This window comes from Arachis hypogaea, chromosome 14 (genome assembly GCF_003086295.3).
Source record: "Arachis hypogaea cultivar Tifrunner chromosome 14, arahy.Tifrunner.gnm2.J5K5, whole genome shotgun sequence".
NCBI classification, from domain to species: domain Eukaryota; kingdom Viridiplantae; phylum Streptophyta; class Magnoliopsida; order Fabales; family Fabaceae; genus Arachis; species Arachis hypogaea.
Window position 1 is genome coordinate 134,991,919 of NC_092049.1, and position 19,819 is coordinate 135,011,737.

The 19,819-nt window shown below is 33.8% G+C and overlaps 1 protein-coding gene across 1 annotated transcript; it reads left to right on the forward strand.

The window, feature by feature from the left end:
* Nucleotides 1–4,866: 4,866 nt before the first annotated feature.
* On the forward strand, nt 4,867–8,533 carry LOC112744378 (uncharacterized). The gene is made up of 2 exons (XM_025793983.2): nt 4,867–7,791; nt 7,878–8,533. The coding sequence occupies exons 1-2, from the start codon at nt 4,968–4,970 to the stop codon at nt 8,261–8,263; spliced, it is 3,210 nt and encodes a 1,069-aa protein (XP_025649768.1). The 5' UTR covers nt 4,867–4,967; the 3' UTR covers nt 8,264–8,533.
* Nucleotides 8,534–19,819: the final 11,286 nt, after the last annotated feature.

The following is a 19,819-nucleotide window of genomic DNA, read 5'->3' on the forward strand; positions in this document are numbered from 1 at the left end:
GGTGGTAGAGAGCTAGAGTTTGTGTATGTTAGTGTTAAATTAGGGTTTCGGGTAGTTTTGGAAATCTAAATAAAAATAGGATAATAATGTAATTTTTATAAAATAAATGAAAAGATAGAGTAATAATAAAAAAATCAAATTAAATATAAGTATCCATTAATAAAAATATCTTTTAATTATCAATCTTTAAATAATTTTCAGTTAAATACTAATTTAATAAAAATTAGAGATAAGTAAATTAATTCTTCTTTATTTATAAAATAAGGTTAAAATATAAATATTTAAAATTAAGACATATAAAATATTCACTAATTTTTCAATTATAAGAACTCTAAATAATAATTAAGAATTTACAGTTAAGATTTTACTCAACTTATATATAAAAATCTCTAAAAATATAATCTTAAATAAATATAATAGATCATAAATAATTTATTAATAACTTTTCGAAATTCGGGTCTTACAATATTGATTTTGGTTTAAGGCTGTGACTGTTACTGGTTTTTTTTTTATAGTTTAGAATTACAGAAAATCCTGATTTTATTTGATTATGTTGAATTGGTTGCTATAGGTTGGTTTGCTTGATGGTTGCGAATGGACTGAAATTCTGATATTTGATGGACTATATTGAATTGGTTGTTGATGAGCTAGTTATTCGATATACTGTAATGACAGTGGACATTATTGGTGATTGATTGAAGTTTTGATAACTGAATTGTATTTTTTAAAATCTGATTTTTAAAATAAAATAATAACTTTGTTAATGAATAAATAACTCTAGAATAACTGGAATTATGTGAGGCTGATTTTTGGAATATTAGTTATGAATTCTTAAAGTTGGACTAGACAACGAACTTACGCGCCGACTGCACAATAATAACGGATTTTCATACTCAAATATCATTCCATTGTCGCTGTTTCTCATACGACGATTGGAGTACACACAAACAACTAGATATCCGCTGTTATTGGACATTTTTGCTTACTTTTTGTAAGAAAAACGGGAGAGAAGAAGATATGAAATGTATGTGGAGAATGCCAAAGGTTGCACATACTTTTATAGCAGTTGAAAATTTGTCTTACTGTATCTTGTTTACACTGTAAACACATTATTTTAATATGTATCTCGTTTACAGTGTAAACGAAATAAGTGTGCACGTATCTTATCTTGTAAACGAGATAAGCCTGAGAAACGGATTTTGGTAATAATTTTTATAATTATTTATTTCAGTAATTAAAATATTTATTTTATTTATTTAAATAAAAAATTCGAATAAAAATACTATTTATTTATACATTAAAATTAGCCACTAAAATTAGTTATTATGTATTTATATATAAATACATATATTGTTTAGTTTATTTTCAATGTGTATTTTACATTAGTAGATAATTTCAGTGACTGATTTTAGTGTACACATAATATAATTACTTAAAATTTTACAGAACTTTAGTATAATTATAAAGTTTCAGAATAAAATTCTTGTCTCCTCTAAACTTCTTTTATTTATAGATCACAATGATAAATTGTAATCTCTCTTTTCACAATTTAATTTCTTCCTTTATTTTGGGGGCTATCACAACTTACAACCTTGCTTTAACTATGAAAGATTTTATTCTTCAAATTAGACACTCCACATTTTTTATTTTACCTTGGTCATCAAACATTTACCCACATTTTTTATTTTACCATGTGTTAATGTATTGATTCACATGTTGATAAAGGTCGAACATACCATTCCTCGACTCATATCACATATAATGTGAATATGTGATTCACATTTTCAATCATGGTCAAAGTTGCATTTATTTGTCGGATGTACTAATAAATTTTTCATTAATGTATACTAAAGACTGAATTGTTTACTATTTAGAAGGATCTCATTCTTGCTTGTAAGCACGTGAAGTTTGGTAGGAAACTAATTGTTTAAAAGCTTTCTTTTTTGTCAGGAATAATTCGAAAGTAGTTCATAATAAGCATGGAAATTTAATCAGTAAAATACTAAAATCAGAAACATCTTCCATTGAGATTGAATTAAAATAGTAATTAATCATCATTGTGACTCTGTAGAGTGAATCCAACCTTGGGTTTAAGACTTTAATTAGATGCTCTTATTAAACAAAAATCTTTAGGTCTTGTTTAGTACTTGGTTGTTTTTTTTTTTTTTCTTTTTTTTTGACAATGACCAAAAAATAAAATAAAAAAGTCATCAATCATTTTTAATTAACTAAAAGATTATGTAACAAAATTTTATAACATTAATTTGTTGCACGTTACGCGAGTATAAATTTAATTTTTGAAAATTCCAAAAAATGTAACTTAAAAGTTACATTATGTCAAGTTAATGAAGAATAATATCGCAACAATAAATAACTAAACAAAGTATATAGAAATAGAATGAGAAACATAGTAGATTAGTAACTAGTACCAAAAGATATGGATTAAAAGTAGAACTTCATAGTAGATTAAATTAATTTAAATGTCAAGAGAATGAAACAGCAAAAATGAAATTAATAAGTCACGAAGTTGGGTAGTTCACACTTCACAGTTTACACTTAATTGATTGAGAATGAAACACAAATCTGTACACCAAGAATCATCGATAATAATATTACGCGGGAGTGACTATGTGGGTCCTCATTCATATACCGTGGCGGCGTGGCCTGTTGGTCAGAGAAGTTCATCCAACAACCCCCACGCAAAACACCCTCAAAAATATTAAAAAAAAACGTGAAAATTGAAATAAGGTAAATGATATAATGTCTAAAAGATGATGTCTATTTATTAAAAAATTAAAAATTAATATTTAATTTAAAAAATATAAAAATAAATAATTTAAAAAAATTAGAATTTATTATAAAAAATAAATTAAACAAAATTTAAGCAACAAATAATAGATACTATAAAATTGGCTTTGAAATAATTTCCCCTTACTCAAAAGTCCACGCACATGACACACCTACATGCTCTACTGTTATTTTAAACTAACTAGAACATTCTTCTCGTACTCTTATGACGGAATTTTAATTTAAACTAGAGTGAGAGCCGTACAATATGTGGAGAGGTAAATTATTTATACTATATAGTATATTTTAATAAATGTTATATTAAAAATATTTTAAAAAATATATTATAAATAGATTTTGAATTTATTTATTTTTAAAAAAGACATAAGTTATTTATATTAGAGTTATATAAAAACGTTTTTTTTTTTTTTTCGATTTGTATTAATGGCTACACTTTATTTTTTCTTACGGTTTTTTTGTTTGTAAATAATGAAAAAATAAATGAATGAGAATGAAAAATATATAAAAATGTTATATTAAATTTAAGAAATTTTTGACAATTAGTATAAGAGATTAAGAAATGAAGAGTAGTAAGAGTCTTAATATGTATAAGTTGTAGAATTTGAATATTTGTAACTGAAATTTTTTATAATTATTATTATTATGACACTTTTAATGTATGTTTATTGCATTTAATTAGTACTTGATGTTTCAATTGAATAATAATAGATAAGAGTTTTTTGTTTTAATTTTTTTAAAATATTTTACTAAACAGTGATTAGTTGATTTTTATCTAGCAATTTTGGGTATTAACTCTTACGGTCTGTCATTACCACTACAAATCCTTCTACAACAAAGAGAATAAGACATGGTCAAAGAATGATAATCCATTCTAAGTAAATTGTGAAAGCAATACTGCACATGTGGAATAACAATTTGAAAAAGAGGAACACGTAAATATAAATTGTGGAAGAAGTACTCCACATGTAAAATAACAATTTATAATTTAATGATGAAATATTGCAATTGATAGTATATAGATATAGGGAGCAATAATTTTAAATGCACATTAATTTTGGTTGAGTGTTGGACAGAACCGTTTACAAAAGAGGAATACATAAACTTGTGCTACTTGCAATGAGTCACAATTAAAATGTTATTATTTATAACAAATAAACAGGGCTATTGAAAATGATATTGAACAATGAGAAGAGTAAATAGCAAAGTTGAAAATCTTTAGGAAGATACTGAGACAAATTTCCTACGTTGGCGGCGCTGAATGGTGACGTTGGTCTGAGACTCAGAATCGAGCTCTGGCAGGGAAACCGCAAGAGGAGGAATGGAGTTTGCCCTGTTTTCTGTAATTTATACAATGCGACTCCGCCGGAGATGGACATCGCGATGTACAATTTGTTTTGAGGAAAAAACAATGGCTCATGGGACCGGAAGAGGATGGAGAAAATAGGATGGGACTGGAAGAGGATGGAGGAAATAGGATCTTAGTACGGAGAGGTGTTAAGAGGGTGAGGGTTTGAGAAAGGTAATAAGCTCTTTGGTTTTGAGAGCTTTTTGTTGGGGTAAATGTTAATTTGTGTTTTTGTTATTTTAGAAATAAGGATTGATTTGAAAAAGTTAATTTGTTGGTTTTTATTGTGTTTTTTAGTTGTTTTTTGTGTTTTTTTTATGTGAAAATAAAAGTTGATTTGGCAAGATTTGAGTGATGGATTCTAAAATTTTGCCAAGTAAGCGTTGGTGCTGACATGACGTTAGTAGAAGAAGAGAAATAACTTAAAAACAATGTGGATAAACCTATGTACCTACTTTTATATATTAAGAATAGATAGATACTTAAAATAATAGAAAAATTGCTCATCTAAAAATGTCTTTACAGGTGTGAAATCATATTAAACCATACCATAAATAAAAAGAATCTTGTACTTATATCATATTTATTTTTATAATACAATAATATACTCAATTAAGAGGTTGCGAGTTCTACTTTCCTATCTTTGGTAAAATAAAAAAAGCACATGTAAAAAATAATGTATATAAATAAGTGCACGACCCGCATTTATACATGTATTGATTGATATCATTTTCTAGAGTGCACAGAACTGATCAATCATCACCAGCCACAACATACCATCCATTAATTCAATCCATACACAGAAGGTTGAACTATGTCGAGAAAAAATCTCTTAATATTCCTCTTCTATGTCCTTGTGAAACTCTCTTGTGTGGCTTTAGCTGCAAGTGATGAGAAGAATGAAGAAGCAAATGCACTCTTAAAGTGGAAGACCACCCTTGATAACAAAAGCCAACTTATCTTGTCATCTTGGAACAACGGCACAAGTCCATGCAGATGGAAAGGAATTCAGTGTGACAAATCAAAGTCAATCACAACCATGAACATTGAAAACTTTGGACTCAAAGGTACATTCCACACTCTCACCTTCTCTTCATTCCCAAACCTCCTCAGCATAAACATATACAACAACTTGTTCCATGGAACCATTCCCCCGCAGATTGGTAACTTGTCAAGAGTTAATCAATTGAACTTGTCCAAAAATTTCTTTGAAGGTTCCATTCCTAAAGAGATCTTCACCTTGACAAGTCTCCACGGGCTTGATCTTTTCGAATGCCATCTAAGTGGCCAAATCCCTGAGTCTATAGGAAATTTGGCCAACTTAACATATCTAGATTTTGGAGACAACAATTTTTCTGGCCACATTCCTACTGGGATTGGCAAATTGGTCAACCTTGAGTATCTTTCTTTCATAGATAATTATCATCTTTCTGGTTCCATTCCAGTGGAAATAGGAATGATGACAAACCTTCATGTGATTGATTTCTCAAGCAACACTCTCTTTGGGGCTATCCCTCCTACCATTGGTAACTTGAGCAATTTGCAACAATTATACCTTTCTAGTAACACACTCTCTGGGTCAATTCCACCCTCCATCTGGAACATGTCTAACTTGACCTTATTATATCTTAATAACAATAACCTTTCCGGATCCATCCCTGCTTCCATAGAAAACTACTTAGCCAACTTAGATTCCCTTGCACTTGATAACAATCACTTTTCTGGATCCATTCCTTCCACATTGGGAAACTTGACAAAGCTCTTCCAATTATACCTCAGCTTTAATCATTTTTCTGGACCAATTCCTGCCTCTATAGGTAATCTGGTCAATTTGAATTACTTGAGCTTCCATACAAACAACCTCTCTGGAACTGTCCCTGAAACAATTGGAAACCTGAAAGGCCTCAAGATGCTAGAATTGGCCACCAACAAGTTTAATGGCACCCTTCCACAGGGCATTAATAACTTGACAAGTTTGAGGAAATTTTCAGTGTCCAAGAACAATTTCATTGGCCATTTGCCAACTCAAATCTGCTCAGGTGGATTACTCTCATACTTCAATGCTGAGAACAACCATTTTACTGGATCAGTGCCAAGAAGCTTGAAGAGTTGCTCTAACATTGCTAGACTCACATTACAGGGAAACCAGTTGGAAGGTGACATTGCAGAAATTTTCGGCATATATCCGAATTTAGTACATATTGATCTGAGTGATAACAAGTTTTACGGTCAGATTTCACCAAACTGGGGAAAGAACCATAACCTTCAGAACTTGTACATGTCCAACAACAATATTTCTGGTGCTATACCACCACAAATTGTTGAGGCTACTAATCTGGGTAGGCTTCGCCTTTCTTCAAACCAACTGAATGGAAAGATTCCAAAGGAACTAGGGAATATGAAAAACTTGTTTGAACTCAGTATCAATAACAATCATCTCTCAGGAAGCATTCCACCAGAAATAGGATCATTGAAGAATCTGACATTCTTGCGCCTAGCAGGAAATGAGTTGAGTGGCAACATACCAAGAGAAGTTATGCAGTTACCCAAATTGGTTGAATTGAACTTGAGCATCAACAGACTAGAGGGAAGCATCCCCTCTGGCATTGCCTCATTAGAACCTCTCTCTTCTCTTGATCTTAGCAACAATTTGTTGAATGGAACAATACCAAGGTGGCTTGGAGATCTGACGCAATTGAACTTCTTGAACCTCTCACACAATGATCTCTCTGGCAATATTCCATCCAGTTTTGATGGCATGTCAGCCTTGATTTCAGTCAACATATCACACAACCAGTTAGAAGGGCCGCTTCCAAACAATCAAGCGTTTCTTAATGCTCCAATTTGGTCCTTGAAAAGTAACAAAGGCTTGTGTGCTAACAATGTCACCGGCTTGGAGCGATGCACAAAGAAGCATAGCCTGAAGATGGTATTGTTTCTTATCTATGGAGCACTTGCTCTAGCACTTTGTTTGTTAGGTGTTTCAATGTATATTCTTTGCAGAAGAGGCAGAAAGAGAGAAGAAGTTAAAGAAGTGCAATCAAAAGAGCACTTTTCCATATGGAGCCATGATGGGAAAATGGCATTTGAAACAATCATTCAAGCTACCAATAATTTTGATGACAAATATCTCATTGGAAATGGAGGGCAAGGATCTATTTACAAGGCTGAGTTGCCTTCAGGTATGGTTGTTGCTGTGAAGAAGCTTCATGAGAAGACTACTATTGGGGAGGAGACATACAATTTGAAAGCATTTGAGAATGAAATCAAAGCATTGACAGAAATGAAGCACCGCAACATCATAAAGCTATATGGGTTTTGCCAACATTCACGGTTCTCATTTTTGGTTTATAAGTACTTGGAAGGTGGAAGCTTGGATCAAGTGCTAAGAGATGAAGCGAAAGCAAGTAAATTTGATTGGGGAAAGAGGGTGAATGTGATTAAAGGAGTTGCTAATGCTCTATCATATATGCATCATGATTGCTTACCTCCTATAGTTCATCGCGACATATCGAGCAAGAATGTCCTTTTGGATTCAGAATATGAAGCTCATGTCTCTGATTTTGGGACAGCTAAGTTTCTTAAGCCAGGTTCAAGTTGGACAACACTTGTAGTCACCTATGGATATGGAGCTCCTGGTAAGTTCATTTTCCCTTGATTTCTATACCAAGAATGATCCATATATTTCTTTATGCATAACTTGAAATTTCCAATTTTGTTATAGAGCTAGCTCAGACTATGGAAGTGACAGAGAAAAGTGATGTATATAGCTTTGGAGTGCTTTGTTTGGAGATCCTCATGGGAAAGCATCCAGGAGATTTGATCAACTCATTGTTGTCGCCAACAACAGCATCAATAACATACAATTTGTTATTGGTTGATGTCATGGATCAGAGGCCACCCCATCCTAAGAATTCAATTGTTGGGGAAATCATGTGGATCACAAAGTGGGCACTTGAGTGCTTGAGACAAAGTCCACGATCACGACCAAGCATGCATCAGATTTCTAAAGAGCTTATGATGGGAAAGTCACCTTTAGCTAATCGCCAGTTTCCTATGATCAGAATTGGGCAACTCATTGAAGAAGGATCGGGGAGTGCACTTACGTGATTGCTTCATTATGATCTAATGATTCATACTTCATATATATAGTCCACCTGTGTCTTAATTCTTAAGCTTGTTTACTTTGACACCGTGTGTACCATTATATATATGTACGAGTAAAAGGTTAATTTCTTTGGTTATGTTTTGTGCCAACCAATTACAAAAGGAGATAAGCTTGTTGAGTCAGAATGCATGAATAGAAGTAGAGTAATCTCATTGTTAATGTTTCAATAAAGAGCAGAGAATAAAGAAGAAAAAATGATCTATTGATGAACTCGATTCTTAACTTGTTGGTTTAGAACTTCAAAGTTTTTCTTTTTTTTTTCTTGCACAAGGGGAGGATTAAACCCGTGACATTTGATTAAAGAAAAGTGAGACATTTCCGTCCAACCACACCCTCTGAATTCTTTGCGAAGAGCCACTGAGCCACTGGCCTGCTTCTTTCTTTTTCTTTTTCCTATTCTTATTACTGTGCCACTGGCCTGCTTCTTATTGTGTTTATGTTTATTTTAGATTTTAAATTGTGTCTTTTGTTTCAATGTTCAATTGTGGTCGTGAGACTTTATGATATTGCACTATAGTTATTTTGGTATGTTTTAGCTGTAACAATGTATTAAGGTTGCCAAAAACTAATAGTTACTAATATATTGTACTTTTGGATAATATTGAGATCTATGGATGTTAGTAATTTGAAATTTTAGCCTATTGAGCAAAATGAAGTAAAATTCACAGTGATTTCATATATAATTCAACTAAAATTACATAATATTATTTTTTCTTTCTTAAATATGTCACCATCAAAACTATACAAACTTAAATTAAGTGCTAACCAATAACAGTAAAACGCTATTATAGCAAAGAGTTCCAGATACCTCGTACACCTAACACAACACAAACTTCACAGCAGCAGCAGCAAATGCAATTAAAAATCCCAACACATTCCAAAATCTTAAAAATGCAAATCTTGTTTGGGTCTACACTCATTCTATAGTAGTATCTCCAATTTTCTCACTTTCTCTTCTAATTCTGACAATTTGCTTGCAACTTAGTTTTTTGCCCTCCTATGTCTACATCCTTAGGTTTCGAACCAACATTTCCACCAATAATCTCATCAGGTCATTTGAAGTACTTGCATTTCTATAGTGGAGTCTACAAATAACACAGAAAATAATCTTCTAACATAACATAACTAGAAAAATTACATTAACCTAACATGAATTACCTCAAAGTAGCAGCAGCAAAAAAACAACCTACTAAGATTTAATTTTGTTCCAAATTCGAACATGATTATATAGCGTTCACAATTGCAATTAGAGAGTTCGAACTACTTCTTCCTCCCTGTTTTGCAATTAGACATCCATGAATGCCGATTCGAAGCTGAGGATTGGTCTGTACAGCGCATGCTTCCTTAGCTTGTTAGGATTTGAAATCCATTGAATAATGAAGAGAGGGCTAGTATTAAACTCTTTTCACAACAAAGAAAATGCCAATATTTTGCTCACTGTACAGGGCGCGTTGTCCCTAAAAAACATAGGAACGTAAGGGTTTTTCACTAACGATAATAAACATCTTCCCAAAACATTAAACTGATTTTAAAATTCACCAAGGATCGAACTTTTGACTTTTCGAATCTAGTACTCTAATACCATGTATGATGCCACTCATCCCAAAAACTTCAGCTCATGGAAAAAGGTAACACTAATGATCATATTTTTAATACTCTCTAAACTTTCATTGTACACATTGTATAAATATTCCATTGACTTCTCATACTTTCTCTTTTTTTTTTATTTAGGGAGAGTTTGCTATAACTCATTGACAAAAAAGTCATATTTATTATTCGTGTATTTTTATATATTCTTATGTACTTTTGGATATTATGATAATAGTTTAAAAATTTAAATTTTGTGTATTTTAAAAATAATTAAAGTGAACTTTATCACTTAGCGAACTTTATAAAAATTATAGAATTTATCGAGAACTTTTTTAAATAAATAAAAAATCATATTTAAAGAATTAAAATTAAAAAATAGGATTTGAGTAAATAATAAAATTTTTTATTTTATTTAAAAAAAAAATCGAATGTAAGGATAAGTCTGAGACAATAGATAGGGATCACAATAGCATTATGCTGTTATTAGGGGACAGATAAAAGTTTAGTGAAATCGTTAGGGGTTGATGTAAGATTTTACTCAAAATACTACAAATACAATTATATGCACATTTTGAGCAAAGTATGTCACCGTGTTATATTTTCATTGCTCAAACATACTATTTCATTAAAAAATATTTTTATTAAACCACCCAAAATAGATCTGAATTAATTTGTGTTAACAAAAATATTTACAAACTGTTATTGATAAAAATATTTTTTAAATATTAAAAAATGTGACAAAAATATTATGTGATGACTCATTTTATTTTTTGTCATATATAAATATTTTTATTATATTTTAAAATAATTTAAAAATATTTTTATTAAAAACAAAAATTAAAAATATTTTTATCAATACTAAGATTATTTTGAATATATTTTTTGTAGTTTATCTTGTAAAAATACGTAAATAATTTTATATCTAAACCAATAAAATCGAGTTAAGGAAAGATTCTAAATAGCATATCTAAGGAAGAAATTAATGTCATATTATTATCAGGACAAATCACAGTATTAAACCAGATGAGAGGAGAATTTACATGATTCAATCAAAGTAAAAAACGTGACAAGGATCTACTAGGAGGACGTTTCTATATAGTTCGAATCAAGGCAACTCGAATTACACCAACCAATAATAATTCGAATCTGTATAATTCGAATTGGTGGAACTCGAATTATGCTCGCATCAATTCTTGATAGTAATTCGAATCAGTATGAATCGAATTACATACGCATAGTAACTTACACTTGTTCGAATTAGCCTAGTTCAAACTAGCCAACCATTTTGTGCACATAGTAATTCGAAACAGCTTGTTTCAAATTAGCAAATGGTTTTGACTGCCGTTGGTAATTCGAATCCCACTCATTTGAATTACTAAGCCTCTTCCTATATAAAAAGTTTGAAGGAAGCTCATTCGAACCACTTTTCCAAACCTCTGTCCCACCAAATTTCAGAGAAAAGGACCTCATACCACTTCAACAAAGGGTTGAACAGAATATTTAACCGATGGAGGATAACTCGAATTGACTTTATCATTTGGATGGAGTTGCCCATATAGCTGGTGTTATCAATGAAGAAGTTAGTGTGATTCTTTTAAAATAAGAGTCAATGAATTACCCTTTTTTTTTTTATATTTTTGCCTTTGGTATGTTAGAATGGTAGTCATTATTTATCGTTGCTAATTTAGAATAGAGTAAAGTATTGTTTTTGTCCCCAATGTTTGGGGTAAATTCTATTTGTGTCCCTAACGTTTAAATCGTCCTATTTGTATCCCTAACGTTTGTAAAAGTAATTCAATGTTATCCTGCCGTCAATTACACATCATGAGCGCTTTAGTTTGAGTTTTAAAAATCTCTTCTTTAAGTTAGAATACAAATGTCTGGATAGAATCGATGATCTACTCCGAAAAATAGCTCATCAAATGTTGAAACCAATTCCTACAACATTTACATAATTCACTTTTCTAGGGATATAATTGAATCTAAACACAAATAGTGGGTATAATATTAAAATCGAACACATCCAAGTGAGAATAATTGAAAAATATAATCTTATTTGTTAGTATAATTGATAGTAGGATAACATTGAATCACTTTTATAAACGTTAAGGATATAAATAGGACGATTTAAACGTTAGGGACACAAATAGGACTTACCCCAAATGTTGGGGATAAAAACGATACTTTACTCTTTAGAATATATATAAGTGGTTATGTTAGTGGTTAATATGAATAGTAATCAGTGATCTTTTTATCTTGTGATATTATTCTTTTTTTAAGAAGTATGTTTTAAAAATATTTTCTCATTTGACCCAGTTTGATGGATATATGATGTTATTTTTCATCTTAACGCGTTATATTATGTGGTAGTGGACAAGTTGTATTTTTTGGGTTTAACATATGCATTAGTGAATGATGTCGTATGAATATGTTCCGAGCTGAGAGACATTTTGGTACATTATTTATGCAGCCTCACCGATGCATTTCGAGCATGCGACGACAGCAGGGTATGCGTCTGGACGAGAGGTACGTTCCGTACTTGCAGATGGCCGGCTTGTACCATCTTGCGAGGTTGAACGATAGATGGTTTAGGCTGGATGAGCCCCTGGTTAGTGCATTCGTGGAGCGCTGGCGTTCGGAGACGCACACGTTCCATATGTCGTTCACGGAGTGCACTATTACATTGCAGGACGTGGCGTACCAATTAGGTCTGCCGATCGATGGACATTATGTTAGTGGTTTTCTGACAGATTTTCAGACGTATATCGAGGGTGCCAGTTTAGGTGTGGTTCTAGGAGTTGCTGGGTGTGGTACCTCCTACGAACCAAATCCAGAAGTTTACAGTGAACTGCAGCTGGTTCCAGGAGACGTTTGGAGAGCTTTCTGAGGGAGCCGATGAACCCACTATTAGGAGGTATGCCCGGACCTATATCATGATGCTGTTAGGAACTCAGCTATTTACTGATAAGTCCGACAACCGCATTCACATTAGGTGGCTCCCATACGTGGCTAGACTTGAGGACATGGATGGGTACAGTTGGGAATCAGCTGCTCTCTCATGGTTATACCGGTGCATGTGTCGCGTGGTGAACAGACACGTAGTGAAGTTAGCCGGACCGTTACAGCTACTTCAGTCATGGATCTTCTGGCGGTTTCCTGAATTTATATCCACTGGGGATCTTCTGGCAATTTTCTGACCGTTACAACTACGCTCTGCATAATTTGGATCAACAAGGTTCGAACTACCTACGAATTCATAGATACATAGTTCGAATTGATTAATTTTAAATTACTCTCCTTCATAATTCGAACAGACTTGATTCAAATTACTCCTGATTTATACTTTAAATTGGTTTAATTCAAATTATATAAAAATATATTTTTGGTTGATCCATGTTTTGTTTTTCGATTTAGTTAATTCATATAATTTCTCCTCCCATTTAACTTAATACTGCGAGATTTGCCCTTATTACAATCTTTCTTCTTTTAATTTCTTCTATCTTATTACGGTGTCAGTATTGGAGACATATGAAGCAATATATATATCTCATCATTCTACACATAAAATGAAGTTGACTTCCTAGTAAGCAAGATGATAGAAACAAAATCCAAACTGTACGTAGTGCTAGGAGATCGAGGACCCAAGCCATCACTACTGACCCTCATTATTTCATAGGATATCCATGAATGATTGCTAAAAACAACAACTTTTAAACATGTTGAGGAATATAATTGTTTACTTAGCTTTATGCTAATAATGACTTGTTTTTATAATTGAATGGTACGTTTGGCAATGTTATATTATATAATTTTGTGCGGAAATTTAAAAAAAAAAAAGTGTATCCTTCTAGAGATTCCAATGTGTGACAACATGGCTAATTACCAACAAAATACCAGACTCTCTGGACTGGCTTTCTCCAGCCAAGATAGGGTTTTGTTCATTCCACTAGGACAGATCTAAATGCGCTGGATTGATGGCAAAATAAAAGGTGTCCGCCTAGACTACTGCCACTTTCTTATGTGAATACCGAGTTCTTTCACTCATCAATCTCACTTCGAAGTGGGATAGAGATAATGAGCTCAGTGAGCTACTGGCTCTTACATCCCGAACTTATGGATACCCGTACTGAATATGTTAATCGTTACCGATACCAGACAGAGTTGCTTTTTCTTGGTCTTATAGTTCGTGGCTACTGGCTATAATTGCAACACCAATACTAGGGAACCAATAAGGTACCAGCCAAAAATCAGCCAAATGTCTCTAGATGAATCTAAAATCTTTACGTGAATGGTACTTATATTAGGTATTAGGATATTTTTTCTACTAAGTATCAGAATATTTTTTTTTCATATTAAATGGATGTTTTTTTATATATTTTATAAAAAATTTTATATACTAAGAATCAGAATACAATGAAGATGATGATATAATGACAATTTTACAAGAACAGAATAAAGTCCTAGCTCAAAAGAGGAGATTGGCAAAGCAAAAAGAAAAGGCTCGAAGATGCAGACCGAAAAAATTGAAAAAGGTGTGTAACAAAGTTTTATTATGATTTTTAACTCTTGGAATGTTAGGGGGTTAGGAGGGGTTGGGAAGCTGAGTATGGTTAAAGAGCTAAGAAAGAAACAGAAACTGAATATGTTAGGTTTGGTTGAGTCTAAAATGCAAGCTGTGACTAAGTTTGATGTAGCACGAATTTGGGGGAGCGATGCTGTGCGGTGGGAGTTTGTAGGATCGGAAGGCACGTCTGGGGGTCTCCTGTTAATGTGGGATGACTTGCTGTTCAGAATGAATAACTGTTACAAAGGAGAGAGATGGTTATGTGTTGAAGGAATACTTTTGAAAAATGAATTTTGTTGTGCTTTCTGTTTGGTATATGGTGCTCATAATAGAATAGAAAAACTTGCTGTGTGGGAGGAACTGAGCTTTATAGCGGGCTTATGTCAAGTTCCGATATGCTATATGGGTGACTTTAATGAGGTTCTACAGGTTGAAGAGAGGAAAGGTCAGGACAGATTAACTGCGTCAGCAGAAGATTTTAAGAGTTGGGTCCAAGATATGCAGTTAGTGGACTTACCTTTGACTGATCGCAAATATACATGGTTTAGAGGCCGCTCTTGCAGTCGTATCGATAGAGTTTTAGTCAGTGTTGAATGGACGGAGGAGTTCCCAGAGATTCGGTTAAAAGGGGGTCCAAGAGGCCTATCAGATCACTGTCCAATTATAGTTCAGAATACCAGGTACAGAGGTGGTTCGCGTCCCTTTCGAAGCTTAGATTGTTGGTTTACACATGAAGGCTTCCTAAGAATGGTTAGGGAGGAATGGAGGAATCTTGGTATAAGGACAAATTTGGGGACATCGATAAGAAAATTCAGCAACTCGAGGAGGAGATCAGGAAGATAGATGAGTTGGCAGGAAATGGGGTTTATGATGATACAACGGAGGCAAGAAGGAAGGCGTTAGTAAGCTGTTGCAAGTAGTGGTATGTGAGAAAAGAAATACACTGGAAGCAGATGTCGCGCTCCAAGCATGTGAAGGATATGGATAAAAATACTAGGTACTTCCATAATTTGGCGTCGGCAAGAAGGAGGAACAATAGAATTGATGCCTTAATAATCAACGGAAGACTGATAAGAAATCAAGCTCGGATCAAGGTTGCTATCAGAGATTTTTATAAAGATTTGTATCACCAGGAGAGATCACCAGTGGTGGGTTTTAGGGACAGACTGGTAAAAAGGATTGAGGAAGAGGAGTCGATAGCGTTGGAGAGATTACCGACATCGGAGGAGATTAGAGAGGCCGTTTGGGATTGCGAGTCATCCAAAGCACCAGGAAGTGATGTGTATAACATGAATTTTGTTAAGAAGTGCTGGGATGAGATTGGTGCAGAGTTTACCAAAGCGGTTCTGGATTTCTTTCAATCTTCAAGGTTGCCTTCTGACGCCAATATTACTTGGGTAGCTCTTGCGCCTAAGTACACTGGAGCCAAGGAGATTAAAGACCTCCGGCCGATCAGCATGGTAGGTTGCGTGTACAAAGTGATTTCAAAAGTGATGGTTAGGAGGATGAGAACAATTATGCCAGGGCTAGTGGGAGAGACGCAGAGTGCTTTTGTGAAGGGTCGGAAGATACATGATGGGGCACTTATTGCCTGCGAAATAGTGCAATGGCTGAAGACGAGAAGAAAGAAAGCGGCAATCATCAAACTAGACTTTCAGAAGGCTTATGATCGGGTTAAATGGAGCTTTGTGGACATTGTGTTACAAAAGATGGGTTTTGGCTGGAGATGGAGGGAATGGGTTAAGGAATGTGTTGGCACAGCGACTATGTCGATCCTGGTAAATGGCTCACCATCTAAACCATTTAAGATGGAGAGGGGTTTGAGACAAGGTGATCCACTGTCTCCGTTCTTGTTTGTTCTAGTGGTTGATGTCCTGCATAGGATGGTAGGGGAGGCAGTCAGGAACAAACGCATAGTGCCGCTGCTAGTTGGTAAGGACAATATAGAGTTGTCTCACCTCCAGTTCGCAGATGATACTATATTGTTCTGCCCACCAGAAGAGGAGACCATCAGGAACTATGCCAGATTACTAAGGTGCTTTGAGTTGATGTCGGGGTTAACCATTAACTTTGATAAATCAAGTTTAATCCCAATCAACTGTGAACAGTAGTGGACGTATAACATGTGCAACTTGTTGGGGTGCAAGGAGGCCTGCCTCCCAGTCAGATATCTTGGCATTCCCTTAGGAGCAAATCCAAGACTAGTCAGGACCTGGAAACCGATCATTGACAAGGTAGAGGAGAAGCTTAGTCTGTGGAAAGCAAAGGTCCTCAATAAAGCGGGTAAGCTGGTCCTTATTAAGTCTGTGTTAAATAGCTTGCTGGTATACTACTTGAGTCTGTATAAGATGCCAAAGGCAGTGGCAGAGAAGTTGATATCGCTGCAGAGAAGATTCCTGTAGAGAAAGGAGGAAGGCAGGAATGGTCTGGCGCTAGTTAAGTGGGAGGTGGTTCAAGCCCTGAAAAAATTGGGTGGTCTAGGGATAGGTGATGCCGTGATCAGAAACACTGCACTACTGTTCAAATGGTGGTGGCGGTTTTCAAAAGAAGAATGTCCATTATGGAAGAAGGTGGTGTGCTCTTGCTATGATTTGAACCCCAGTGTAATGTTATCAGCTCAAACATTACCTACTAGAGGGGGTCCATGGAAGGATATCTGTCAACTGCAGTTCAAGGATAGCTCTGTGAAAGATAAGATGATTGCGGGGTTGTCTATGGAGGTGGGTGACGGAAGACGGACTCAGTTCTGGGAAGATGTTTGGCTACAAAATGGTCCGTTAAAGATGCGTTTTCCGAGACTCTTCTCCATTTCAAACCAAAAAGGATCAGTTATAGGGGATTGTGGGTTTTGGGATGGGATTGAGTGGATCTGGAACTTCCATTGGAGGCGAAACTTATACCAATGGGAGTTAAATTTAGTGGTTCAATTACATGAGATGTTAAGACCTGTTAAGCTGACACACGATAAGCAAGACAGAATTTTTTGGAAGTTTGATAAGGAAGGTATATTTTCAACTAACAATTTTGTGCAGGTAGTACAGTCAGAATCTCTCCCGAAGGACATAACGAGTTACAGCTTCACAAGAACCTTATGGAAAGGTTTGGTGCCACCACGAGTGGAGTTATTTACTTGGTTTACTCTGATAGGACGAGTAAATACTAAAGAAAGGCTGCGAAGATTGGGAATTATTAGTCAAGGTGATAACATGTGCGTTTTGTGTAATAAAAAAGTTGAACATATTTATCATTTGTTCCTGGGGTGTGAGTTTACTTGGCAGGTGTGGTGTCAATGGCTATCAGAATTTAGGAGGTCGTGGACTATTCCGGGCTCACTAAAAGATCACTTTGAGAGTTGGACAGGTGTTGCCAACAGGAAGGTAGAGCGTAACAATTGGCTTATTTGCTTCTTTTCGGTTATTTGAAACGTTTGGCTAGAGAGGAACGGTCGGATATTTAATAACAAGGAAGGGAGTGCAGAGGAGGTATTTCAGAAATCTTTAAACAGTGTTAGAGAATGGAGTAATTTAGATCTTTTTGTTGTTGATGGCTATGCCGGAGATGACATTAAGGAGGTGTTTTTTCATACTTGTTCATGCGGTAGTATTGTTTTCTTGTCGCTCCACTTTATTGTGTTAAGCTCTCTTGTTCAAAAAAACTAAAAATCAGAATTGTTGGAAGTTCTGTGATTCCCGCCCCTATTTCTCCAACGTATCATTTAAAATTTTAATTTGGGGTGAGAAGCAATTAATATCAAACATTATAAATTAAAAACAAATAAAATTAATTAAATATAATTATAAATTAGTTAAGTTGTTTTCTTTTTGACTGATCACTTCTTAGTTCCATATACTTTTCCTAATTGCAATAACCATCACTACATATTTCATTACTTAAGGCATTAACAAATACATATATTCTCTCCATGCCATTTTGTAAAAAGGAAATACCGAAAAGAAGAAGATAGGAGAGAGAAAAGATTATTCTAAAAGCAAATTTTCTGATACTTTTAACTTTAATATTAAATTTGTCAAACTTATTTTATATGGTAAGTATTAAATATTTTAAAATTATTTATTTTTATATTTTAAAATTAAATATTAATTTTATCCTTTTGTTAATAAATTAAAAATTGTATATTGGCACTATAGTAAGTATTTATTCTAAAACCAAACGCTAAAGTCAACTATTTTTAATTAGTTGACTCATATTGGCCTTGTGTTTCTGACATTTGTCCCAAAATTAGTTATAAGTTTGCTTTTATTAAACTATGGAAAGTTGGGAACATTACTTTAGAAAAAAAAAACTACTAAAATTACTTATAAAATTTATGAAAACTGACAAAAATATTTATAAATTATAAAAATTAACGTTGTATTCATGTAAAATGGGTTGTATATGATAAAAATATTTAAATTTTAATTTTTTGTTAATTTTTTAATAAAATTTTTAAATTATTCCACCCTCAACTTCATCAATTCACTTTTTTAACCTTTCATAACCAACTTGCACCTTCAAAATCTTTGTCATGAAATTCGAAACTACTCCTACAACAAATTAGATCAAAATCAATGGTGGTGGTAGTGATAGAGAATCGGACCTCAACCGATTCAGTCATAAGTTTACAATCCATACCCAAATCAAATCAATCAAATACCAACAAAACCTAAAACATAAAAATTTTCAAATTCATTCATCCAATTTCAATCCATTTTAGCAAAACTAGAAGCAGAAACAACCATCAACCATAAAAAATTAACAAATTCATTTATCCAATTTGAAATTTACTTTCGCAAAAATCAGAAGTAGAAGTAGCCATCAACCGAATCTTCTGCAAATGAATATCAACCTTCATAAAAAATAGAAGCCGAATAGTATCTTTTTAGTAGTAACTAAATCAATTTCTAAAAAAAGAAAAATAAAATAAAAAATATTTAAAAAAAGAAATACATTTTTCTTCGCCAGCTATAACATCGTCGACGACAGAACTTCCATCAACAGTGCCGCCTTCCTTTCTTCTCCGATTTCTCTTCACCGAACCCTCTTTTTGCATGCAGCAGCACCACGACCCCACTCTCTTCTTAGGCATGCGACGACGGCGTTCTCCTTAGGTTGGGTCATAGGCGTGTGATGAAGGTGTTGTAGTCACCTTGAGAGTGAGATGAGGAAGCAATAAGAGGGGAGAAGATTGACGGTGACGGGGTAGGTAGGTGGCAGACAGCGGTCAAAAAGTATGAGAGTTCTGTGACTCTGTGAGGAGTTTTGAAAGAAAGAAAAGTGAGGAAAAAAAAAGTGAAAAAAGAGGAAGTAATGTAAAATGGAGTTAGAGTGGAGTAGTTTAGAAATT